This window comes from Osmia bicornis, chromosome 4 (assembly GCF_907164935.1).
Source record: "Osmia bicornis bicornis chromosome 4, iOsmBic2.1, whole genome shotgun sequence".
Classification (NCBI taxonomy): domain Eukaryota; kingdom Metazoa; phylum Arthropoda; class Insecta; order Hymenoptera; family Megachilidae; genus Osmia; species Osmia bicornis.
Genome location: NC_060219.1, coordinates 7,121,325 through 7,148,594, shown reverse-complemented (window position 1 = coordinate 7,148,594; position 27,270 = coordinate 7,121,325). Strand labels below are relative to the sequence as shown.

General features: G+C 40.0%; 1 protein-coding gene across 6 annotated transcripts in view; it reads right to left on the bottom strand.

Moving 5' to 3' along the window:
- Window positions 1-27,270, bottom strand: part of LOC114881128 (zwei Ig domain protein zig-8-like) — a 211,088-nt gene that overhangs the window by 67,921 nt on the left and 115,897 nt on the right. For 5 of the 6 annotated variants that reach the window (XM_029197812.2, XM_029197818.2, XM_029197796.2 and 2 more), the window contains one exon: window positions 21,384-21,571. In XM_029197812.2, the coding sequence (XP_029053645.1) occupies window positions 21,384-21,571 (188 nt within the window). Of the gene's footprint in view, window positions 1-21,383; window positions 21,572-23,037; window positions 23,144-27,270 lie in introns of those variants that run through there. The other variant, XM_029197825.2, reaches the window with a different exon arrangement.

Below are 27,270 nucleotides of genomic sequence, written 5' to 3'. Positions count from 1 at the left end.
AAATGAAACTTATGAAATCGGTTAGAGAAAAAAGAAAACCTTCGTATACGATATTTCAGAGTGACGAGCAATTTGAAAAAATCATTTTATAAATCTTTCGATTTACCTATATAAAATTCTAGGCGAGTTTATAAATGTTTCGACTAAATATAGGATTAAAATGACAGGACATTTTACGGCACGGAAGTTGTTTTCGTCGTTTGGTAACCGCGAAAAGAATCCTTCGAATAGTTTGCGGCAACTCGCTATCGATCAATCCGCATTTTTATTCCGGTTTAACGCACGGGAACGAAGAGTTGAATGCGAGGAGCGAAAAAGGTGGTGCACCGTGAATACCAAATAGGTTTTTGGTTAAACCTCGTGGCCTGGTGCACTGACATTTTCTTTCTCCTTTCCCGATAGACCCGTTCCGCTGCAGATTTTGTCTAACGAAAACGTGATGTATGAACCAACGGTTCACGGAGACCATAACACTTGAGAATTCTGATTTTCCTTACGTTCCACAGCGTCAAAGAAATATTTCTTTTTTCCCGAAGATAGAAAATCAGCGATTTATTGAAAGTACACGGCTACTTGTAAACGGAGTCAATTAAAGCACGATGAAATTTTAATCAAAGGGAGAAACGAACGCTTTGCAAGGAAATGAATAGACATTCTTATTGTATAACATCTGAGAGCATTGCTTCTATCTTTTTACGAGTCTACAAACGTCTCGGAAAAATTTATGTAACCCAGATGTTCTATGAAACATTCAAAGAAAAGTGGTGGCATTAATTTCTTGCTTCTCAACTTAGAACGCGAATATACATTTTGATCATTATTTCTATTGTGCAGTAGTAAAGGAACAAACAAAAAAATATATAATTATTGTACACAATGGGCGAGTCAGTGCACTTTTCCCATTTCACAATCCTTAATGCGTATTCTTATTTTATATTTCAACAGAAGAGAACATAATGCAATGTTGCAATCTCTGTAGATGATCTGCAATCTAGATAAAATGCCTTTTCATGAAAAGAGGGTGAGTTTACCTAACCTTAATGACGCGCATCCATCTCCATTATTGAATGCACTTACTGTTCACTGTAAATATTCCTTATTTCCTACAACAGTGATAACATTTCGAGTCGAGAGGTGCAATTCTAGTTGAGATATAGAATCAAGTGATTCGATCGGTCTATAATTTATCTTATCTTACATTACATTCTTCTTAATCATATAAACGTTGGAAACTCATCCACGTTTTCCGAAAGAACAATATCTTTCAAGATCCTGAAAATATTTAAAGTTCCAAAAATCCTTGAGTTTGAGTAATGTGCGTTCAATTTCAATATGATTCCAAACCCGACTGTACTAACTGCAGCGTCACTAATTCCCGAACAAAGTTGCGAGTCTCATAGAAATTCCCTGCCCGTTTCTCATTCGCCGAGAGAGCGAATTAAACTTTTACCAAACTCCTTGTTTCTCGTGCCGTGGCGTCCACTTCCTGTTCCCGAAATTCCGGCAGGATCGTGTTTCAAACGTAGCGGAACTTGGACGGTGCACTTTCACGAACGTGACCCAGTCGGGTCAGCCTAAACAAGAGGAAAAAATATAGCCGCTGCATCGGACGTTGAGCGGCATGCAAGAAGAAGTTTCGTCGTTCCTAAAACGCCTATCGTCGTTCGTAAATCTTGCCCGCTTTGTACCGGGCAGCCGCGTCGTTATCGTCCACCTCCATCACTTTCCTTTGCAAATTTTAATATATTTCCGGGCCAACAGCACGGGAGCCGAATGAAAAATGTGCATCGCCGGATGCCGTATGCTTTGCTTTCCCTCGTAAATATCGATCACCCTTCGAACCGAGTCTAGGTAAATGCTTTGCTCGAATTGCTTCGGACTATCTGTAGACGTTCCTTTAAACCTTCAAACAGAATTTTCGTTGCGAAATGTTAAGCTACATTTACACTAAATAATTTTGTAAGACCTTAAACTGATTTCGCGTGCTTTTTCGTTTAAGCCACAACTAATTAAATACCCATAAGAAGTTGAAAGGCAAGGAGCTAAAATTGACACCGATGTACGGTTTAATAACAGAAGGAACTTTAATCGGTTACTGGAAGAAGAAAATCACAGCGAAAGTTTAATACAGTTTGTAGGGAGATGCAAGTTAACGCGCATGCTCTTCTTTGTTCCCAAGTTTTCTTTTACCTGCATTCAGCTTGGATTTCACTTCTCTACTCCCTCTTACCCTTTTTCTTCTCTTCTTGTAGCGCTTTATACGATCCGCATGATTTCGCGTTAAATTAACTGTAACGCTCGGAAAAAGCTCTTCTTTCATCCCCTTCCATTCTCCGGCTTATGTATTTTAATTTAGTTCCAGATGGTATTAATGCAGTTAGCACAGTATAATTGGAATCCTTGTTATGATATAACGAAAATTGTGGAATAATCTGTATTTCATTATTAACGGATTATAAATGTTTATGCAAATGTGTGTATTTATCAAATATTTTCTTTGCCAAGATAAAGTAGGACCAGTAGGATATTTCTATCGATAATAATCAGATTTAATTATATTTGATAACCATAACTCGAGTCTTTAATGTGGTATTACGAAGGACGACGAATAATCTGTATTCTATTATTAATAGATTACGGATATCGATGGAAGTATATGTTTTTATAAAATATTTTCTCTGTCAAGATAGATTGCCAACCACGACATTGTAATTAGAATATAATCAATTACTTTTAGTTTAATAAATAAGAAAATTATCTGAATTTAATTTTTCTATCGCAAATGAAATCAAGGTACTTACTCATAGAATCGAGTTAGCGGAGAAAACACGTCGATTGTTGTGTCGCTCCTGGAGCAATCTCTGTTATTCGCAACTTTCAATTCCCGAAGGAAGAGGCTGCTAACAAAACTTTCCGTATCGCTTCACCTGATTAACGTGCTAATTCGATGCCGTCCGACCGTTGTGTTCCCACACGTATCACTATCGGCGGAGTGCGAAAGATCGTTAATCGAATTTTCAAAATCGCGTGTATTCGTTTCATGAAACGCGTTCAGCTGAATCCAGTGACCGGAATTAAATGCACCGGATAACGCGTCTCGCGGATGAAAAAGCGCGATATAATCTTCTTATTGGCGCGAAATTGTTTGCCAGCAAGCGGCCAGTTTGCCTGTTGTTTCATATGTAGGTATCAATCGATGAATCGTGAAACGGGATTCAAAGCTAAACGAAAGGCGACCACGCGATCGTATCGAGCCAAGTGGAATTTATTCTTCCAACGATTCTACAGTATTCCTTGTGAAAAACGATATTGAAAACAGCGGCGAAAGACGTTCAGCTATCTCCAATCGCCTTCAATCAAATAGCGATGACTTTATAGAAATGTTCGCTTTGCTCGATCAAATGTACGATGTATCGCACTTTCTGTGAAACTCTAATTTTCATGAGTTTTATCAAAGAGAAAAGTACATTTTTTTGTAAGTTTTGCCTTATGTATTTTAACCCCTGAACGAGGGAAACTGGGTCAGGGGTATAAAATTTTGAAAATGAAAATTGAAAGAGGGTTGTGTGAAATTACGAATGGATAACGGATGCTGTTTTCACAGTGGATCATTTTCATGCTCTCAAACCGCGATCGGTTGTTTCAAACGGCAGCTTCCGTTCAATAAATCGGCTGAGCTTGTAGACTCCCCTGCTTCCTCTGTTCTACGCAAGATGATTAATGCACGTACAGAGGTTTACCAATAAACACACGGCCGTATTTAACCGGGTATTCATCGAATCGCATTGTGTGCTGTACAGAGCATCAGAGATATTACTACAAATTTCGAGTTGCATGCTGTCCTACAATTTAAGATTCTTAGATAAAGATTGCTCCAAAGAGAAACAATACTGTCGAAAACGTAATTTTCTCAGCAATTACGTTTTCAATATGAAAAGTTTGAATTTTTACACCTCAATTTACTTGCCAACTGTAAATCCCTCCGATTAAGTAGGTACGTTTTATCAGATTTCGAAATTGACTTTCAAGATTGTCCTGAAGTTTCTTTTACTAGGACCGATTTACTTTGCTCCGGATATTAAAAATCTTCATTAAAACTGAAAACGATTTTTAACCGAGCTGATTTTATATGAACAAATTTTACATTATTACGTTAAAAATCGTTTGCACCTGTTTCACAGAATTTTTATACAGAAGAAAATTCTTTAATAAATTTTCTCCTTTAATTCACGGTGAGATCTAATTAAAGCAGAAACTCTTTGAAGTTTGCAATCTCATTTCAGAGTCAACCTTAAAAGATTTTCATCACGAATCGTAACAAACGTTTTCTTTAAATCCAGCAACTCGGTAAAATGTTTAAACAAACGTTGTAAGTTAATTTGAATTTTTTTTCAAATGAAATATTTTCATTTCCTTTTCAGGTGGGATGGTTCCCAATTTTATAGCAAGATTCGCGAATACAGAGAGAACGGGGATGGTTCTCAGGGTAAGATCTCGTAAAGATTCCGGCAACGTGAAGCTATAAATCACCGACGCCGAAATTCGCTAGAATATTGACTTTTGCATTATTGGTTTTTACGCGGCGCGTACTCCGGCAAACGTTTGCATCCACGCTACTCTATCATCTTCATCCTTTCGCCGGATTTTACTCTAGACCAGATGTTTTCTCTCTTTCCCTTACCACTTTTGTTTTCATACTTTCGTTCTTCGCTATTTTCTTTTTTCCCTCGGTTTCTTTACTATCCACTATTCCACCTTTCTCCCATTTTTCACCCTTTTCGTTTCATTTTTGATCCTGCTTCTCCACTCTCTTGCTATTTCCTATTTCAACAGTCGTGAAAATTTTAATAAATCCTACTAAATGTAAAATTCAAGCTTCATTTTTTTGAATTATAATTAGAGATCAAAGTAATACAATTTGCAATTGAAATAATGAGAAATATACTGTACGAACGTAAGATATGGAAGCTTTACTTTCTGAACTCTAGGAATTTCAAAGGAAATGAATAAGTTTCACTATAGTTTGACCTAATTTAATAAACATTACAATTTCAATTCCACTTTTATCGCCGTAAAATATCGAGGGCAGTGCGACTGATTTCCATCTATTGCTCCGTTTGAAGCTATAAAATGGAGAAATGACTAGGTGCGCTTGTATAATGACTAGGTAGACTGAAATGACGGACACGAGTAATTCCAGGGTGTGACAGTTGGACAGTTCTTTCTCCACTCATTGTAATTCAGAAAATAAAGCTTGTATATCGTGTCCCCTTCTTTTAGCTACATGCAAGTATTTTCGTCTTAAATTTCCTTCGTTTCATTCGCACGTTTCTCATGCTTCTAGCCTAGTCAACGTTTTCTCGTCCCATTGCTCCCTTTCTCTGTCCTGTCAGCCGGATCTCAATCTATCCGGCGCCTCGCTTTACGTTTATCTCTCCGCGGGGAACAGTTTTCGGACCAGACCAAGCGTCATTTAAATGCATGATACGAAGTTCGTCTTCGGCATCGTGAAGCATCGATATTAAGGCGGGACACGCGGCGATAGAAGTACGATAGGGGTAGAAGGAATCTCTTGTCAAACGAGATCATCCTCTTTGACAACGACAACCAAGTGAAATTCGCTCATCCAGCTAAACAAAAAACGAAAAAGTAACGACACTGGGCTATGGTGGAAATTTTAGACGTGCAACGTAAGAGCTTCGAAATTCTCTCCAATTTCACTTGGGACGATTTTCGTCAAACGTGTCTGATCAGACGGACAAGTTGCCTTCTGAATTTCAAATTATTTTCAATAACATTAAACGTATCGATGATGAATAGTTGGATAGAGGATCATAAAATTACGATAATGGTATAGGATTCGAAGTGGAGGAAAAACGCAGGAAAAATGGTGAATTTCTTTTAACGCGTTAACCGTCGCATTTCCGGAATTGTCGAGTGCAGTGAAAATACAAGCGTGGTTCGTGGGTCAGCAATTAAGCACGGCAAAACTAACGAGAGTCGCGGGCCAGGATTTCAGCTGCATTAAGTCGAGTGCCACTAATAATTCCGCTGGCGTGGACGCTAACTCGTTAAACGGTTACTTCGAAAAAAGTTGCAGACGCTTTTTGCCGTGGCACGTTTGGAACGCGGCTGAGGCCCCTGTGTCGCGAATCGATCGAAGAATCCCGTGACTCAGTGGTTTGACACTTCTTCTTTCCTCTACATATCGCCTTAATTAGCGAACGCGATAAATTCTAGGCATCGGCTGGAAAAAGCCGTAGCCGACGAGAAAAACTAATTAAACGAACTGCTTATTACTGCCAACGCTAGTCTTCGTCAAGGCTGGTCAAGTTTATCGGTTACTTTTCTCATGAATGCAAAGGGTTGTGCGAATCTTTTCTCGCGAGAAGAAAGCATCGATACAAGTTTAGCTTCGAAATGAACTTCAAACGATAACACCCGAACGGAAGTAAACTTCTGACGCGTCGATCGGTTCGATCGTTCGCGGGGAAATTCTTCGTGTGAACGAGTCAATTCTCGCGAGCAACCATTCGATTCACCGGGTCTGCTGCATTTTCCATCGACACGCATACATAAACATAGGTGTTTTATCATAAGTTACAAGTTTTGCGGCACATGCGCGTCGAATGGTCGCGGTTGCACTTTCCAGTGAAACGAATCAATAATATCGCGTGCGAATCGAGTTGGACCGATTCTTCGTCGGCTGGATTTTCACACGGTTTATACGGAGTGAAAAGAAACAGATCCGACAGTCAGCTTCGTATAAAACCTTTGGAGCGACGAGAAAATCCAGCGGATTACGAGCCTTCGTTCGCACCTTACGGGAAAACAACTTAAAGCTAGCTGAGAAACACCGGATTTGTTAATAACATTTTGCTTGATAATTTTCAAGGTAACCGCGCTTTTTGAGAGCTAATTATTCGCCGCAACAATATTAAAGCAAACAGATGAGAGGACTCGCGTGGAAATCAGTAATAAACTCTTGTTATTATTATGATTAGCCCTAACCCTTTTGGATCTTGATGTCGAGAAGACGACGCATATTTTAGATCTCGGTAGTATTACTACCCCCGGCTATAGCGTGTCCGTGCAATTCCAGAAATTGAAGTTCGAATATCTGGAAATCGGAAATTCGAATGGCCCAGCTGCTTCCGTGAATTCGAAGTCCAAATAACTAGAAATCCCACCGCGGGGATATTCGAATAATTGAAATTTCAGAAAGCTATAATTAATATATCTTTTTAATCAACCGTGTATTGCGATTGCCAGAATATCCAGGTAATAGGTAACTCTTATATTACTCGACGAGTGTGTTATTAAAGGTTTGGCAATTTTCACACTGCACGAACCTCCCCTTTATCTCCATTCAACTTCCGAGTGCTCGTTAAAACGGCGAAGAAAGTAGAAACGAGCAAAGTCTTCGAGTGTCGCGTGAAGATTGCAGGAATTTGTCGTGTAAAGAAAAAAAAGAGGAAGGGACCGATACTTTCGATACGCTCCATTTCTGTGGTAATTCGAGCGATTCGACGGCGACGAGCTCGCTACCGATCTGGAAAAGCTGATTACTTTTCACTTCGCCTGAAGCTCAGTCATTTACGAGCCGAAAAGGGTTTCGATAATCGTTCCGCGAGCCCTAGCCTGCTGCTCGATAAGGTTAATTTCGAGCGATCGCAAATCGGACTCCCTCGTTTAAGAGAACGAGTCGAGGTCAGGTGACGACTTAAAGGATTTCCCCTAATGCATCCACGGTTGCACTTGGAATAGAAGAAAGGCGAAGAGAAAAGAGGAATATTCTCGTTCAGAGATTTGGATACTTCTTTTTTTTTTTCTTTTTATTTTTTCAACGCAACCATTAAGGAGGTACACGCGGTGCGCCACGTTTTTTCCGCCCTTTTCCCGAAGCTCTTTAAACGCCAGCGCTGAGCGTACGCCATGCTACCGTGGCACGCTTTAGTGCATTTCCTGTGCTTTTAACGAGGCCCTCATAAAAGTACTTGCACGCTTGTGCAGCCCCTTATTCTTGCTATTTAGTGGCGGCCAACATTGGCCGTATCGCCGGCTGCGCGTTACCTGTCGTTTGCAGGCTTTGCGAAACTGCGTTGATCAACCTTTCCGATTTTTATGGTGTGTTGTTTATAACACCTTGGATCGTTTGTACCTGCTCTCGCCACGTCGACGGGGCCACTTAGGTTGTTAACGCGTCGACCACAGCGAAAGTCATTGACGATTGAAGCATTAAAAGTGTTAGATTAAAAGTTAGAAGAATTTTGTTAATTAAATGGAATTGTAAACTTCGGTAACAATCTGTTTTACTTGTATGACTACTAAACTCGCCAGCGTAGTTTCAGCGTTGCAGTTCGTCCGAGCATACGTGTTTTCATTCTACTTGTCTGACTAACTACCGACGTAACTCTGTTTTCAGCTATTGAAACTAATTACCGTATGAAACTCGTGTTATTTATAGCTAGGAGTTGTTGGCTCTGTATGAAATTAAACGCAAATACCAACAAATAGTACGATTTCACTTCAAACACGTGTATTCCAATATCATTAAACCACTTCAAACGTGGCTGCATTGATAAATAAAATACCGAATGTTCAGTCAATTAGCGTTAATTATATTTTCCTCACTGAATCTCGGTATAAATTGAATCAGTGTAATTAATATCAATGGTTCACGAATCGAAATCTTTAGTTTAGAGAAATTTAAACAAAAGTAATTAACGAAAGTATATACCTCCTCGATCGCGTCATTAAAACGTAAAAGTGATAGATATCGAATAGAATGGCATCAAGAAAGAAAAAGACAGAGCACGTGCTCAATTATCCTTAAAAAGAGACCTTCTGAAACGTCACGTTTCCAATCTACCATCTCACCCTTTCTCACCCCATTTGTCTCCGTGACATTTCTTCTTACCTACCTTCGATCGACCGAATCATTCATTCGCGGAAACTTCCTGTATTAAATTCTAGTTTTTCTATTTTCGTCGCAGAAATGGACACTATCTCAGCCTGGTCGTTTAGATAATTTGCAAAGGGAAGCGGAGAAGCGTTCCGAAAGTGGTCCTCGTCACTGCCTCGAGGACACTTGTACAAGAAACGATACTCTTAATTTTGAAGGAAACTAAAAGACAAATTGCAAACGTGACGACCGAGACAAGAAACGGTAGACACCGTTTTTCAGGATGAACGTGAACACCGGGGGAAGAGGGAGCTCGATTATACGTCGAGAATTTTATCCGGGATCCGCTCGGTTTGATCCTTAATTTACGAAATTTCTAACGAGCCCAGAAAGAAGAGCGTTCGTGATAGAAGGAACATTTTAAACCAACCTCCTTCGTTTCCTTCCTTTTTCCATTTTCGAACACGATAAGAGGAGCCGAAGCAACGAACAGCTCGCAAAGAATTGAAGATTAAAAGCCACCTAATGGATGAATGAAAATCCTGCACTTTTCGCCACTTCTTCATTTTACCCTCTTCTGTATTCAAATCCTCTGCTACAGTTTTTTTTCAATTATATCTGTTCATTTATTTAAAATAATGGAAAATCAGTTGTTAAAGGGTACCAAACTGTCGGTGCTGAAAGGTGTCATTAAACCTTGGTTAGATTTATTAATTAATAATTTTGAATTCTAAAAGCTCGATTGTGTTGCTGCGATGGTAGAATCTGATTCCAAAGTGGCGTCGCGAAGACGTACGCCATAAAGCAGCCCAAGGATTAACCCTGCAGATCCTTCCTGGTTAGACATCGCTTGCAGGATCTAATTTTAGCAAAGTGCGCTGTGCAGTTAAGCATGGCGACGGCCACTTCTCTTTGACGACCAGAAACGCTTACGGAATCCTTTGGAAGATTGAACAGGAGACGAATGGGCTTTGGTTACTTACAACGCTACGTGTTCAGTGACATACTGTACTTACGAACACAACACTTGTTGTCGGTTAAAGTAATTCAGGTAGAAATGGAGGAGCAAAATTTAGGATAATTCTAATTCATAGAAAATTAATAATTTTGATTCTGGCAAAAACAGTTTGCGAGAAAGTAAATTATCTGCAATGGGGTGAATCGGAATCGTATTGATAGGAATCGTTATTAAATAACTCTAATTAGAGGAAAACAAAATTTCTGCGTTATCTGAAATGTTCACGATCGTTGAGCTCTCATTAGGTTCCCATCGTCCCCTGACACCTCCGGGCGGAACGTTGTCCCGATAATCGCGTCGTTGGAAACGAGATTTCGATATCTAACGTTCAGGAACGTTAAGGGGTCTAACGAAATTTGCTGGATTCCGAAGGCAGTTCGTGCTCGAAGACTTGAAGAGAAACGCGGCATTCAGCAGGACGCAGTTTTTATCTTTCGATTCTTCGATCTTTCTCTAGTTTGAACGCGTTTATTTTTCTCCGCCACGATTGCTCTTTTCGTTTTCCGGCTTCCGCTACTTCTGCTTTCTCTCACTCCGGTTAAATCCCAACTTTATCCCCTGCTCGATATTAGCAGGAACGATTTTCCTGCTGGCTGCGTCCGCAGAGAGACATCCTGTCTCGCCAATTTCCGTGATGGTATTCGATGAATTTTCAAACGGCTCCATATCGAGACAATCCTCCTCGATTTCTCGTTCTCGATCGAGTATCCGACAGAACTGGTGTCAAGAATGACACTTCGATATTTTGACGAAACGACAAGGATCGTGGAAAATTTTGTCGGATTTTTACGAGACACTTTGATTCCAGCGAAATTATTAGAGCAATAAATAATCGTGTGCAAGTGAAAACGTGTCAGATATTTCACTTTAATTGAAAATATTAAAGAAGAAATATCTGACACGATGAACACGTTCTTGGTCGAGGAGGTGCCATTAAACGGACAGTAAGGATATATTCGCCTCCCTTAATGGACCTCCATACATCTTTTATTAATACCTTGCAGAAACTTCTTTAAAATGAGTTGAACAATCGCGTTACGAGGTTACCAAGCATCGAAGCAATTTTTCTTTTTTCGTAAAGCTCGTAATCGGAGGAAATATTTCAGACGATAAAATCACACGGAACAAGGTGTATTTCGTACAATCGACGCGGAAGGTTTTTAACGAAGAGGCTGAGAAGTCGGTTCGTGACCGAATCGAGATATTCCTGGCCGAAGAAGCAGGATATATCTCGCTGAGCCAGAGGAGAAGAAAAATGGGGCTCGCGAAAGGGAAAATTTGTCTCGTTAGTCCCGTTCCAGTGTGTCGTGGAATCGAGAGACGATCCGTTTCGTTCCACCTTCTGGCTGACATTCTGGATTTATCGGGCACGAAGAACTGCCAACGGAATTTTCAATCTCCCTGCAATTATACGTTTTCTCGCCTTCCACTCGTTTTTTCACGTTCCACCTTTGCAAGGGTTGGCATCGACACCGGCGATACGACCGCCATTTCTCCTCGATCAGCGCCCAGGGATCCCTAAGGAAGATCCCTGGAATGCCGAGGTGCCACGAGAAAAAAAAAAAAAAAAACCAATGTGAAATTCCCTGGCCGATGGTGCACGCGTCAATCCTACGATTTATGGAGTCATTAAAATTCTTCGGGGACGTCACGCACCTTGCACGACAATTTAGAAATCATTTACACGTTTCGTCTTGCGATAAAAATTCAAATTAAAAATGCAACACACGATTAATTCATTTCATTCTTGAAAGTTTAAACAGCACTCCACTATCCCATCCTGGTGGACCTTGACTTTCCAGCAGCAACCATAAATTCCACGTCGTTCGAGTAGAAATGGTATTATCGTAGACAATTTCGTTTGAACGAAATTATTGGAATGGATTGAGGAGGACGTTCAAAGCGCGATGTTGCATAATTTCTAACTCTTTTCCAGGAGAGTTGTACACGTTGATCAAGCAGTCAAAGTTTCGAGAGTGTACATTCGGTGGAGTCGGCCAGTGCATGCCGGAAAATAAACAAGATTATCGAGAAAGCTCGGCTGCTCTGTAACTTGCTGTACGTCCACCTGTCGAATATATACGGTTTCTGCGGTCTATCGCCACGAATGAACGTATACGTACACGACCGATCGGTTGTGTCAGTGCAAACACGCGGCAACGAAACTACACATATTTGCACTTATGGTTAGCCACGTTGGTACACCGTCCAGCACAAGTATTCAACCGTAAAATTCGTACGCTTGCTACCTTTCGATGGAAACGAACGGTTTTCGGGCCAAAGGCGCGTTTTTCTTATCGTGTCTTATCGAAGTTACAACGTGACGTTTTTGAAAACGAACAGCCAGAGAAATTGTAAAACAGATAGCGAGAAAAAAATATGGATGTTCAGGCAAGGTATTTGTAACACCTTGGTTTAAAATTAAATGGTAATTCGATGCTCGGAAATGTAGAATACGGAAATCGATTTTCTAATTTGATATTAAGCATTCAGTAATCGATACGAAATATTTAATATTCAGAAATTCAGAATATTTTAAGCTATTAAATTATATATCAGTTAAATCACCGATACTCTATCTTACGTTTGTGTCAGACTGCACTGGCTATTCTGATAGAATCGATAACCGAGGATGATAAGAAAAGTTTCGTTTTGTTTGTCGAATGAAACGAAAACGACGAGCAGACAAAGTTTCGAATGGGTCATGGAAGAGGAATTACATTGGCAATATCGGAACCGTCGATATTAAACGATTCTTAATAGAGGGAAATGGAATTGAATTTTTCACGATATTAAGACAAACCGTTTTAATTAGATTCTTAGAGAAAACTTCTGAAAAGAATTCTGATTATTTGCACAATTAATATCGAACCAGCTGCGGTAAATTTTAAACGAACCAGTTTTCCTCATTCTTAGTTCCCTTCGTTTACCTCAGAATTTCTTTTTTCTTTTCATTTCCTTTTTTAAGAAGATTGTTCGATATTACGAATGTTACTGTAAGCAGAAATTCAATCTCACCATTCCAAGTTTCATTAAATAGATAAATCGTTAATTGTAATCAAAGCAGCCTTGTTTACTTTCGATGGAGTTAAATCACGAGGTCCAGTAATTCCAATTTATAATCCACTTGCAATGGTACTTTACCAGACTAGATTCCCGTGATTCTATGTGCGTAGATTGGCGTAGAAGATAGACGCGTGTGTGCCAGGGTTGCAGCCGGTTCGATGGTGGTTGGAAAAGCCGGCGCTACAAAACCGGAAGGATGTGCTCGCTGAATTAATGAAGCCACGAATGCGTTCGACCATGCGACTGGTAATCCTCTTTCGGTATTTCCTAAAGCGCCGTTTGGAATTGCACGTACGATAAATAAAGATAATCCAAGCAACGTGTATACGCCAGGAAATATGTGCCTCGATTGCGATATGTATTCTGTAACTGTTACAAGATCCTTTGGAGTTGTTTTCTCCAGGAAACTAGAAATTCCTTTCATAAGCGACGAGAGAAATTACACAAGTGTTCTTACTTTGAACTTTTTCAAGTGTAATGACAAGCTATTTTCGAATTACAAGTGAGAATTGAAAGAAGAGTAGAAAAGAAATTGCTGGCTATTAGGACGAAAGATAATCCATAAATTATTAAAAGAACGGATGTACGTATTCTCGGAAGGCAAGCCACGGTGTTACGTCGATTTTTCTCTCGCGGGAACATCCTTTTTCAGGATGCATTATGGGATTATTAGAGCACCACGGCGAACTAATCTTCCCGAGCGGAATTGTTCGCCATCCTCGACGCTCGTTCCAAGCTCGTGCCAAGCTCGTTTAATAAAATTTCTCTGGAGGTCATTTCTTCGTGGCACTACCTATTATGAGTAGTTTTTCTTTTTTTTTCTCTCCTTCTTTCTTCAGCCAGTAATTATTTCGTGACTACCAAGTTGGATCAGAAAGGCAAGAAATTCGACGGTCGGATCAAAGAAGTAGAAATACTCGAGTGGGAGCGTATGCTCGGAGGATAATGATGCACTGAATTTAGAGGTGTCGTTATTCCACGCGTACTGCTATCTATATTTCTATTTATTTCTCTACTGGCGCATCGAGTGATCGAATACCGTTCGGCGGGCGATAATTTTCTGTGACTATTTTTTAAATTGCACAGAGAATCGCGAACGAAGCGTTTTATAAAGGCTTTCGGACGGTGATTGCGTTTAAAAGGAAAAAATGCAGAGGTTAACGAGCTACGGAATGGAAACCTGATTAATTTTCGTCGATGACGTGCGCAGAATTTTCAACGCAGTGAACGAACGAGTATTATATTCCAACGTATCGCACGGAAAATTCATTTCGTTTCAGCTGATATTGTGCATTCTTCTGTTCGCGATATTTAAACGCAATCGGATTTGGTTGGTACGAAAACTGACGTTCTTTCTGGAAATACACGCGCAATGGATAAAAACTAAGAAAAGAAAGCGTTTCGATGGAAACTCTGCTTTCGAAATCGAATTTGTCACTCGTTAGACTGATTCGATCAGGCCAATTAATGTGTAATTTATTCGCGTTAAAAATAGGATCGATGAGCACGATGGGAGAGAAATTGTTGAACAATTCCGCGTTGATAAATACACGCGAGATAGATCGGTGTTTACGATTGTTATAACAGTTATTAAGACAGCATCGATAAGAACGGTGCACGCAAGTAGAGAGAGCCCGGAGAGCTGCTAATTACAAGGCACGATAAATTGCGGGCACATCCATTTATCATCAAAGAGAACATTAAACCGGAGTCGGCCCTTCTGGAAACTTTATGCAATTGTTTCGGTGATTTCGAATGAAATTATTCAACTATGTCAAGAATCGCATTAATCTTCCCAATCGGATGAATATCTTTCGTTCCTATCGTTAAATGCTTCTTTCCGAGATATTCGTTAGACAAACAAAGATACTTCATTCTATTCTGCTAATTCCCAATTATTCAACGAATTGTTTAAGGAAACAGGGAGGAGGATAAAAGCGGTGGCCGGAAGTTTCTGTTATCGGAAATCGAATATAAAGGGGAGAAGAGAAGGAAGCGGAAAATCTAGGGAACTTACGACAACTTTATACGTAATAGTTGAACGGTACACGAGGTGGATCGGGGCTATTTTGTGAGACGAGCAATATCGCGGACACTCGGGCTAGCTATTAGTCGCGAACGGATCCCTTTTGAATGTCTTTTCAACATTCCGACCAGCTAACTCGACCCAATTTGCCGGGACGCGATGAATTACCCGTTGTCCAAAGTGCTCGAACTTCTAGCCGTTGTCGAACGGCTAAAACAACGTCGCTCGAGAAAATTTCAAAGCGGCACGCTTCTAACGAGCATCGTTAGCATTAATAAGTCGTTAACACCGGAATGAGACACGGAATACCGTTCTTTATCAAATCCAGCCCTCCCCGTCGTTTCAAGCACAACACCGACGCCATCGATCTCACTCTTAACGAGCGCAATAATGCTCTACCGGGCTGTTTAAAATTCAATAAACCGAATTTCGTTCATCTACCAACCACATTCTTCGGGAAGATTAAAACACTTCCCTGAGAGAATGTTATTAATAACGGGGTAGATTTTAAATAAAGGGCGCAGTGTTCTGTTTCGTTATAAAGTAATACCGGTGTGTAATGTGACCCTTTCGCGGGGGTACACTCTATATAATTTAAACAAAAAGGGGAAGGTTTACAATCAACGGGGTTCTCGTGGCTCGACTCACAAAGGTGATTAAGGGGAATAGTCTCCTCTACGGTGGGCCTCACGTACGGGATCTTTGGGGAGGGGGAACGGGCTGGGCATTGGGTGATGGGTCTAGGTTGACGGATGATTGGCTGAGGGAATGGGGATCGATGACCAATCGATAAGGGACGACGACGAGGTGCGACGCACCTGCTGATGAGGATCCTTTTGCCGAGCAAATAACCCTCTCGATACCAGGGGTAGGGAATTTTGAAGGGGCTGGAGTAAGGGAGAAAGTGGCAAAGGCTTTGGGAAAGGGCGTGGCCACCACGTTACAGTAGATATACCAAACAATGGAAAATTTTAATTTGTCAACGGAGATTAAATGATGGCTAACCTAAGCTCGATAAGGAATCGTAAATATTTCACAGTTGATATGGGGTTTACAATCCGTCGAGATACTGTTGCGTCTTGCTTTTATGTTTGATCATGATTTTTGAGACGCGTCTGAATAACAGAGACTAAAAGTAAATCAGTGATGATTCTGTAAATTTAACTTACCGTTCGCCAAATAATGAAATTGGAGCACTAGATTATAAAGGTGACTTTTTGTAGGTCTGGGTCACAGTTGGTTTAGCTTAATTATTGGAGGGTTAATACCCTCAATAAATTTTAATATTATCAAGTAGTATGCCCGCAAAGGTTGCTCCAATTGTAGCAAACAATGTGTTAATTATTCCGTGAGTGGTGTATTCGAGCCGGCACGAAGAAAGATTGCTGCCCGGAGCGTATTTAAAAATGTTCCTCGTGGAAGCTGATAAAAGCGAACCCGATAACTGAATAACACTGCGGTTACGGGGTTGCTCGCATTATCGGACCGAACGATTGAAAGCTTTTTACGAACAAAGCAATATCGCGTTGGTATCGATGAATTTATTTCGAACGGCCAATCAGCACTGGCCGTTCTTTGTGAATGAAAATTAAATTTAAATCGTTGGTGCTTACTTAATATTCGCTCTCCTTCGTTTGCGTGAAAATAGTAAAACGAAGAATCAATTAAAAAGCTATTCGCTGTTGGCTTTGTATCGCAAACAATGTAAGTACTGTTTCATTGTAATTACACTTCCGGTTGAAAAGAAATTTAAAGTAAACAGAAAATAAACCTTTGAAATCTTCGACAAACATGAGGCAAGACAAAGCGTTTATGCGTTTATCAGTTTACTTAAAAAACTAATTTCTATGAACTCGTCAAACCAATATAGTCGACATAGAATGCACACAGGACTTAGATAAGATAGGATAGCATCGGGATGTTTGAAGTTCTAAAGTCACACAAAGTTCTGCTGAATGTTTGCGAGCTTTCACGACGACTTCCTATTCAGATTGAAACATTAATGTGTAATGCAGTTCAAGATTAATTACCGGCAATAAACTTCGAGGAACGTTCAATTTACAAGTCTTAGAGTCTTAAACTATTTTAATGATTAGATCAGAGTAATTAGATAGCGGTCAGGATGAATCTTTAACCCCTCTAGATCTCAATAGATCAACAGATTTCGTAGTTTGAAAAGCTATCGGTCTTAAAAAAATCAATAACCAGCCGCCACAGAGAGGAGGTTAATAAGAGGGTCGGTCGAAAGACAAGTATTTTAAGTAAGGAAGAAGAAGAGGGAGCAATGACGCTGAGAATGCAATAGAGTCGAAGCTTCTGCTTGCTTTTTCCGTTCATTTGATCGGATGTCCGTGCCGGGAATCGGTTTTCACATCACGTTGATAGCGAGGTTGCGTGTGCTGCCTAACAATGCCAAAAGCATTGCGAGCGCGATTCGTAGGGTCGGCTCTGACCGTGCGGATAAATAGAAACGTTCGTCGAGCCGAAGCTGGATACAATAGAAAATTAATGATGAACGAGATGGCATACCGATGAATCTGCGACTCGTCGCGCGATTCCGCTGCGGTTCAGCGAGTACCTTTGTTTCCTACCACCCTCCGCACCCACTCTTTCGGGGGTGAAAGTTCGCGTATATCGTTTGCGAAACTGATATCGAGGTAGTGTCCGGTTACCGATACTTTTTCAACGAATCACTGATTCAGTTTCCTTTTTCCTCGCTATTTTTCTCCTTTTATTTTATCGAAAGAATAGAACGGTGTTTTCTATCGAACCAGACAGTTTCTATGTGGGAAAAATATCAAACTTTTGAAGTTTCCATCCGTCAACAGGATTCCTTATAAGCAAAGGGTTGAATCGTACCCTTTTCCATTCCCTCTCGTTCTCCGCCGGTGTAGTTTACACCCTCGAGTTTCAAGCTTCACCCTGAAATCGGTGACAATCGGGAAACACTTGATCGGAGGTACTCACAATAGGTTTCTTGTTGCAACTAAGATACATGAACAGATCGAGTATGTACCGGTGTATTTTATCGGCTGGAAGCCGTGTTCGAAGTCAAACGATTCCGATGAAAAGGTAACAGAGAGGGGTCTGGGAAGAAAGGGTCGGAAAAGTACGTAGACCGAGGGTAACCTCGTTGTTTGCACGTGTTCGCTTCGTTCGCGTTTAACCGTGCATTCGTACGGTTTACTGGAACGTCAATGAGCCCGAAAAAGTTAGTTTTCGAAGCGATGGTGACACAGAACGAGATTACCTTCTTTGCTCCGTCGATGAAAGGGAGAAAGAATGTTTCTTTCTGCCCTTTGGGTTTATTTACGGCTCGGGTTTGTAATATGGACATCTGTTACCTGACGAAATGGATGAATTCCGTGGAAATTGAAACTAATTAAATTAAAATTCTTATTTTATTATAGTAATTTGATATTTCTGAAATGAAATCCATGATGCATTGTTAATGCAAATTCTACTTTTTATGCTTCGGGTAATATCAAGTTAATGTAATTGATATGTTAATTATTATATTCGGGTTTTTGTACGGGTTGAATATTTACGTCCGCAAATACTGCGCACAATTTATCTAATTAGTAGTTATCAGTGTATGCAAACGTTTCATATCTATATTTAATCTATTTTAATGCTATGTTACTTGTGTTTTATCATTCTTTTATGTAACTACAATTAGGTTGTAAAGAGACGAGAGTACTATTATCATGTGACGATTAATGATGTAATTCCTTACTCGTAACGGCTCAATCAGACTTGCAAGTCATTCATTTTTTATCACGAGGAAGTTAATTACCTTCTTTATGAAAATAAATATTTCACAATTATTCGCAACAGCTCTTTTACCGCTTCACAGCCATAAACGATTCAAAGTTTTAATTAATTTCAACTAAATAACGCGAAAAATATGTTGAATTTGAAGGAAAGTAAAATATACTAAGAATTTGTCTCACAGCAAATCGAATTTTAACTCTTCGAAAGTTTTAATGGGTGAACATGCAAACATGATCTCGAAATCAAATACTCAAACTCGGTTGTAATTACTGGAGTGTACTTTACGGAATAAACTTGGTTGCATCGTCGGTGAGCAACGATGAATTCGGGATCGGGATCGGGATCGTGGTAATTTTATACGTGGAACAAGTTTCCAGCTAATTTCATCCCCAAGAAATTCATTTGCCGGTTCGATGATCGATTTCGAAATACGGATGGATATCCATACTGAGCAAATATTCGACCGTTAATATACAAAATTACAAATAAAATCATAATAATCGTTAATTAATTTTCATCGGCATGGACGAGTGCTTTGATTCGACGTTGTTAAAGTTTTCCGAACAGTAGAAGAGGGTTGAAAATTGACCGTATCTCGAGCACGAATTCTATCGTACGATGAGCAACGAGATCCTGACGAGCAGGATGTTATCGAAACTGGGTTATGCCATACATATGAATGAGACGAACAGGGTTATATCAGTTTTTCGTCGGCAAACACCTCATTTTCGTGGAGCACACGCGATCACGAATTAGCTGGTACTAGTTCCCGTTCAGGTAGTTACCACGGTTAAAAATTCGCGTGCGTTCATTTTTCGCTGAAGCATGGAAATCTAACTATCAATAGGATTTTGCATACTCTTTCAACTATTGAATATCTCGGTTCGATGCATAACGAGTTTGAGGATCTTTGATTCACGGTACGCTGAGTAGGCAAAGAATGTAGACGATGGATAGTAGAACGAGCATCATTTCTACTGCAAAAGTTACCCATCCTGCCTTTTTTTTTATGAAAATAAATCATGACATTTTTGAATATAACGTTATTCTTCAATTTTGATCAAGTAATACTGTAACTGTTCAAATTCTAATTAAAATAAATCACGATTTGTTACACCCTTCCCCATTTTTTTTTATTTGGTTCAATTTAGATACAGTCATACTTCAGTTATTAAAATTCTGGCGAAAATAAATCGTGAAATATTATGTTATTCTTTTCATGAAAACAGTAGGAAAGGTTATTCGTGTATTTTTTGTTAGGTTCAATTTTGAAAAAGTAACTTTGCAATTGTTAAAATTCTAGTGAGAATAAATAAAAATGTTGAAATTTTATATTATTTTCCCGTGAAATATTTCGATTACGACAGCTTGAAAAGTTTATTTAATGTTTATTAAATATAGGAGTTATTTATAGAATTAGAAAAAATCACGTACGATTCAAGCACTTGAGGCGCAGAAGTAGATACACGATACATGCGAGGCTAGAATTCGTAGAGGGCTAGAAAATTGAATGCGTTCCCCTTTTTCCTACTTTACGTGTCTTGGTAAGCATGAATCGTGGAGCGGGCCGTGAATAATTCGGGCGATCTAATCTTTTCCAAGGTGGCATCAAAAAAATCTCATAAAACACGGTTACATGAATTACGTTCGTGGATCTCAACCCCTGCTACACTTACACACGTATCTAATTTTCATGCATAAATTTTCCCCCGAAAATAACTTACACGGATTAGAATAAAACGATCCGGGCTTCCAAAGATTTATCGTTACTTATGCTACGTTCTTTGCGCAAAAAAATGCACTGAAAATATTCCACGTGATATTTACATAATACCAATTTATCATGAATCCTCACGGAAACCTTTCACAAATTGAGGAATTAATAAAATAAAAAATAGAAGATCCAATCTAATCCAAATCGGCCTTAATAAATGTCCGATATTCTCAAGGAAAGAAACAGTACATATATGTACATAGAGCAAGATGGTTGCACATTGTTCAAGGAAAGCGTGGAAAGGCCAGCAGCACCCAAGTGCACTTTCAATGCATCCAGTGCAGTTTGTTACAGACAGGTGACGATCCATTGTGTTGGTAAAATATTGACACTCGATATTTTCCTGCACTCAACATAGAGGGAGAAACGTTTACACGTAAGCGCATCTTCGTGATAGAGGTCCATACTTTTTTGCTCAACTTTCCGCCATCACGACTCTGCTTTCATCGATATTAATTTTCCTGCTTACCTCTTTAGATGCTAAACGTACTTAACAATTTTCTGATTCCCTGTACTCTCATTATCATCCTCGACGCTTTTAAGCCGTCCCGTATTTATCTCGATATTTTTACAGTAAACGATGCCTATTCTATTAGAGTTAAATAATAGTAACTAATTACAGAATGATCAGCACGAGGTGTGGCTTGTTCCACTTAGATTATGAATGAAGGTCTCTTAACATTCACCACAGTTGACCTAAATAGACCTCGACTAACACGTTTACAAATATTTAATATCAAACGGTGGTCTCGTCACGAACAGCGTGCACGATATTCGAAGCCAAGTCGTTCGATACAGAAAATTTCAATTGTTTACTTACCGTTCTGTTTCCCAAGTTCTTCACGCGACAGTTCAAGTAAGTGGTTTTGCCCAAAAGAGCAGTCACGTTCTTCGAATTTGCTATGTCGAAGTATGGTCCCGATGGTGTACTACTATCGTCGAGGCTGTTCTGATGAGCGTTGCCATTCTTTCCGCTGCTACCGTGCAGCATGCTGTAGCAGTGCGCCTCTGAAAAAACAATATTCAGGTTAATACTATCCTGAAAGAACAATTGTTGGAAATAGGCAATTCGCATGATAAACATCCACGTTTTTATCTATAAACGCAGTCTGAACTTCGCAAACGAATCTGTTCAACTATTCGCTACAGAACGAGCAAACAAAGCTCTTCTCTCGTTGAGATATTCACGACAATCGCTGGCATCGTCTATTGTTCATTGAAGAACATCGTCGCGTACACTACGGCGTGTTTATCGAACGAGTTCACTGATGAATTTCTTAATGTCCACCGATAGGCAGATAAATTGGATTGATAGCGAGGGAACGGTGCATCGTTGAATCGCGAACGTCAATGTAAGTTTCATAGTTTGATCGAGATGCCATGGTTCGCATTGTACTCGGTCGCATCCTATTCATCGAGTTATGGCTACTCAGTGACGTCGACATAAAAGAGAGAAGGATCGTTTTCGATATTTATGGGGTGTCTTGGAGACATTACTTTAAGGGATGATTCGATTCGCCCGATCAATACTGACCTCTTTCGACTATGTATTATGTATGTTCTTTGCATCGTTGATCTTGTATTTTTGAATAATTGAGGCGATTTTCATAAAAAGACGCCGGGTAAGAGGAGTTTAATTTATGGACACAAAACTTCTTCGGCTAAGTACTTAAACTCATTCTTCGCGTTAATTAACAGGGACGAATAATGAGCCTTTCGGCGGATTTTAATCTCTTTGACAGTTTTAAAACTATTTTCCATTACTTTTTGAACATTCTCTTTGAACGATCTTTTGTTTAAGCGAAATTTAACTTTTGCATCGGAGATTGAAGGGAGAAAGTGCGAAGTACACGAGACAGTTTCATAATGAATTTAAAAAGATGCGAAAATTTCGAAACGCAATCAGAATAATTATTCGCGTTGCAATTTCGAACAATTGACAATCGACAATCGGCCGACTATTCTCCCTGACGATTTTTAATCCGGAGACATCGAGAAAAGATTCCCGGTAAAACGGTCCGTAAGTGTTTCTCAAGTCCATTCGGGGATACAGTTTCAAACTGTTACCACTTTTGGCGAGTTTTAGAGTGAAACTTCCGGAATGAACCTTAATGCAGTATAGCAAACTTCGATGGAAAAAGGAGGAACGTTGATTTCGCTGCTGTCTCCAACAATTACCAAACTTGTTTACCTCTTTTCTTTTTTCTTTCTTCGGTAACCACTCCCCACGCGCGATGATTAAAATAAAATCCGACCTAAATTCGGATTCGAAACTGAAGGAAAATGCTCAGTCGAGAAAATTGATTTTATTGTTGTAGTGCTTTTAGATAGCTAATAATCTAGTTCACTGATTACGATAGCACTGGTGTAGCTGAATTGAAACAAACTGAAATTGGATTAAATGCAGGAAAGGATTGCGGGATTGTAGATGGTAGTTACACAATCCCAGCTTATTTAAGAAACAAATTACTAACGATGTTCGAGCCTGATATCTTGCATGTAATAGCCGGTAGAATCGGATAGAGAGCAAAACGCAAAGGTAATTGGCTTGTTATCACTTTGGCAGATGTTCTAACCGCACCACTCGTTTTCTACGGGTTTCACTGCTAATTACAGCCCATTGCCGAGAACCAAGCGAGTACATAATCGAATTTCGCTGCTCTTAATTGCGACACGATTACGCGCGCTGACAGTCCGTGTAAATATTGAATTTTCCTCGCGTGCTTGCCTAATCCAACACGCGTACACATCCATCTCTTCTTCTCGTTTTGACACCTCGTTATCGGAAGTGTCTGTTACACTCGAACGATCGTTCTTCGCTAATCACCAAGAGTAATTAATTCATTCGTAACTTTATCTCGAAATCAGTATTCTTGAATATCGAAGGGAACATTTTTTCGAGAAAATTTTTGAAAAACCAAACACGTTGCGAAGGATAGAAGGAAGGTTTCTCGAGGGAATACGAGACGACACATTTAGAATTTCTAAACAGTCGGGGTCACCAGAAGTTTCGAGACTCGAAGAATGATGATTCTTCGCGAGACGTGGAAGTTCTCGATTCCGTACGCTCCTTTGTGCTACCGTCTCATCGCGAATAACGCTCGGAAGTTGAATTACTTCGAGAGCAGCGCATTCGACGTTTTCCGTGACTTCTTACCGTTTTAATGATGCGCCTTTATTCGCGATTCTTCCCATCGCGCATAATACAAAACTTTCAACGATGTTCATCGAGTAATTCAATTCCATGGGAACTGTGCGCCAGGAAGAACGTTCGAACAGCTTGTTTTTCTCGATCAACAGATAGATGATAATAAAATTATAAAAATATAATCGAAGAGCTCAATTTTTAAAAGAATTTCTTCGAAAGTATCCTTTCGTTTTCTAGCAGAATCCTCGCGGAGACAAGCGAGGATCAGCATTCTTCTAAACGAAGAAAACAAGTTGCCGAACAGTGGAAGCTACTTCTGCGATTTCACGAACGAGCAAGCCGACAATACGCTCGAGCAAAAGAGGTACACAGAGCTGCAGCGTTCCGAATTCCCAAGGAACTGGGAATCGTAAACCGTGCTTCCCTTCCGTTGAACGCGATCAACCGCTGAGAAATGTAAAACTCGTTTCCCTCGGCTTTCTCTCGCGTCGCGAACATCCAGAGGAACCTTCCTCTTTTTCCTCTTCCCGAGAGACAACGCGCTTCTTCTCTCTTGGAATTTGTTTTTCGCGCGTGAACGCGACAAGCATCGATTAAGTTCGCGGTACGAGTCCCGAATAATGTCGTTTCAGAATGAATCGACCACAGATCAAGCTTATATTCCGTATTATCGTAAGAAATATGCGCCCTTTTTTTTCACAGTACCTAGTCAATTTCCTCTGGCAGAGTCGGAAAATTTGAAGGACGGTCAAATTTTTTCGCTTGTACCACGAGGTTTCGAGGGTCGAAGAGATTCTCTCTTAAATTTCCAGATTTTACGGCTCGCGGCTCGAAGCCAGCTCGTAAAACATTCGCCGAGAGTGAAACATACACAGTGAAAAGGTGAGCGAGAAGAAACACAGCGGCGGCACGGGGGTGCGGAAGGAAGAACCGTAGGAGGATCTTTCAATCTAGCCAGGGTGCAGCTAGCTCGTCGAAGAAAGAGCAGGAAGCCAAGCGACTACCGAACCAGCGGACCCGGCTGGTCTGTTTTAAAATTCAAATTCACAACTTTTGCTTAAACGTCTCTTAGATAGCCGAGATAGCTGCGTCGCTACCCTCCAAACTAACCGAGTTCCACCCTGCGGCTGAATCTCACAGGACGTGTAAAAAAAACAGTTCCCGAGTTTCCATGAGAAACGTGGGAAAGTAAGAGCTGCATCAAAGTTCGAAACGATGGCTGATCTATGATAAGTAAATTGATCCGGGCATTAGGAATCTCTTCTGATCTCGTCATTGATCAACCCGTGCCTCGCCGATTTTCCAGACGAATAATAATTGTAAAATATCAAACGGCTACTGTTTATCGCGGTGTGGACGAGCTTCGGGGCGAGAAAGATAATGCAATTGGAAGTGTGGAAAATCAATTCGATGATAAATCTTCCGGACCCATCGTAAATAACGACTCTCCGGGATACGGTCAGATAGCAGTCTGACACCGGAACGCGACAAAGAAATATGATAGCGGCGGTTGAGTTTATTTATCGTGGAAAATGTCGTGTGAATGGGTGAGGGGTTTCTTTGCACGATCCAGTACCCTACGGGAATTCATCGACCTGGCCATTTTACATTTTTCCTCCCAGATCGTACCCGCTACCCGCCTATCGCAAAGAGGGAACCAGTTCGTCGTTCTTCCGGAGATTTGACGGGTCCGCTCGTAAACTTTTTACTACGATTCTCGTACAATATGCTTGAAGCGGGGACGATGGCGTTGCTCAGCCCCATTTTTAGATCTCTATTTCTTCTTCTGACTTGGTAAACGATTTAGAAACGACAAGTATCGCGGTCTCTGTCTTTCTCGACTGCTAAAGATTCGGGATGTACCGTCAGTTAAATAGAAATACTTCTGGTTTCGAGAGTATGGAAGGTAACAGTAAAACACTTGCACCGAACAGTGATATTTATGGTTCAGGATCAAAGCTGTATTTATCTTCTCCCGAAGCGTTATTGATCCTTCGATTTTTCACTGTTCCTAAAGAAATAGTCTACTCACGTCCTTCTCACGAAACAGCGACATTGTTGAGCAAGTTAAATTAGTTACCAGCCGTAATGGTCTAGTTTCCTGGAAAACGAATGATAACGAGAAGTCTCGTTACCGATTAGCGTTTCTCGTTCGAAGCTGGCACTCATTAAAGTAACGAGCATCCTAAAATACTTCTTTACACGATTCTGAATCGATGTACATTCTATTTCATGTTTATTTTTACTCTTGTCTCGTACGAGATAATCATTAGATTGTAATTAACATCAGCCACTGTTTTGTCCGTTTTATCTAATCTTAAGTGTACTTATAAAAACGTATCTGCGTATTTTATTCCTGCTTAGTATACGCAAAATTGTACAACTTTTAAATCATTCGAGTATTATTTGTGATCTGAATTTAAGATGTGTATCTCTAAGTACCAATGATAAATAAACAGATGAATCATCTGGTCATTAAACAACAAGCTGTAACAGACAACAGTAAACAACAAACATCCAGAAATATACGCACAAAAATAATAGGGCTTACAGATAATGAAGGCTTAAAAACAATAATTACCTATTTTACTGGTTTTAATGAATTATTGGTAGGTGATTGACGAGAAATAGCCGTATCGAATGAAATTTGCAATGGAAATTTAATCTACCTCGGTTCCTACCGAAATACCGGCGCTGCTTATTCTTAACGCCGATTGCAGAATTTTCAACAAAGAGAATAGAAAAAAAACCGCGACATCGAAAAGCATGACAGGCAGAAATTGTCCCTGCTCGGGGGAAACTAATTGCGTCAGCTAAGTAGTCAGAGATACTTCAAGAAAGTCTGGTGAAATATTTTCTTACAATTACACCTATATATAGCAAGTATTTTTGGCCTATTCTAGTTTGCACACTAGCTTGCAGGAACACTTTGTTGACGAAGAGCATGTTATCTCGAAAACTTTATCGAAATGAACATCCCGAGCTAAGAAAGTCGTCCGATCGATCAAACGCGCAAGAATAATTTATTTGAATATCAAATTAGTCCGTAAAACATGGCTCCGTGATGTTTGATGTAAAATTCATAAGGTTGCTCGCGAGTAGGCAGACGACCGCTTGCTTTCCTCCAAAATTTTATAAATTTCATTCGGCGAGGCCTGGAAGGGAGAGTTTCGAGCCTGATACCAATCGAATTTACATTTTCATCGTGTTAAAATACAACCCCGGTGGAACGGGGGTTGCAAGTTTACCTCGCAAACTGCTTAAAAAAGCACCGTCGTCCATAGTTATGTAAAGCCGTCGCTTTAGGATCCAGAAATCACAGGGTGGATCACGTAAAATGAGCTTTGAACTTTTTTAAGTTGATCAATTTGTGTAGTAACAATGTTATACAGTTATAAATAATCTACATTAATCCAGGAACTTATTCCTATATAATTTACGTGTCATTGAAGTTGATGGTTTCATCTATTGACTTTTAGATTCTAAGATACGAGCGTTAACGGCATAATAAGCGAGTGCATGTACTTCAAACTCAATTCTCATGCGACAGTTGAAGAAT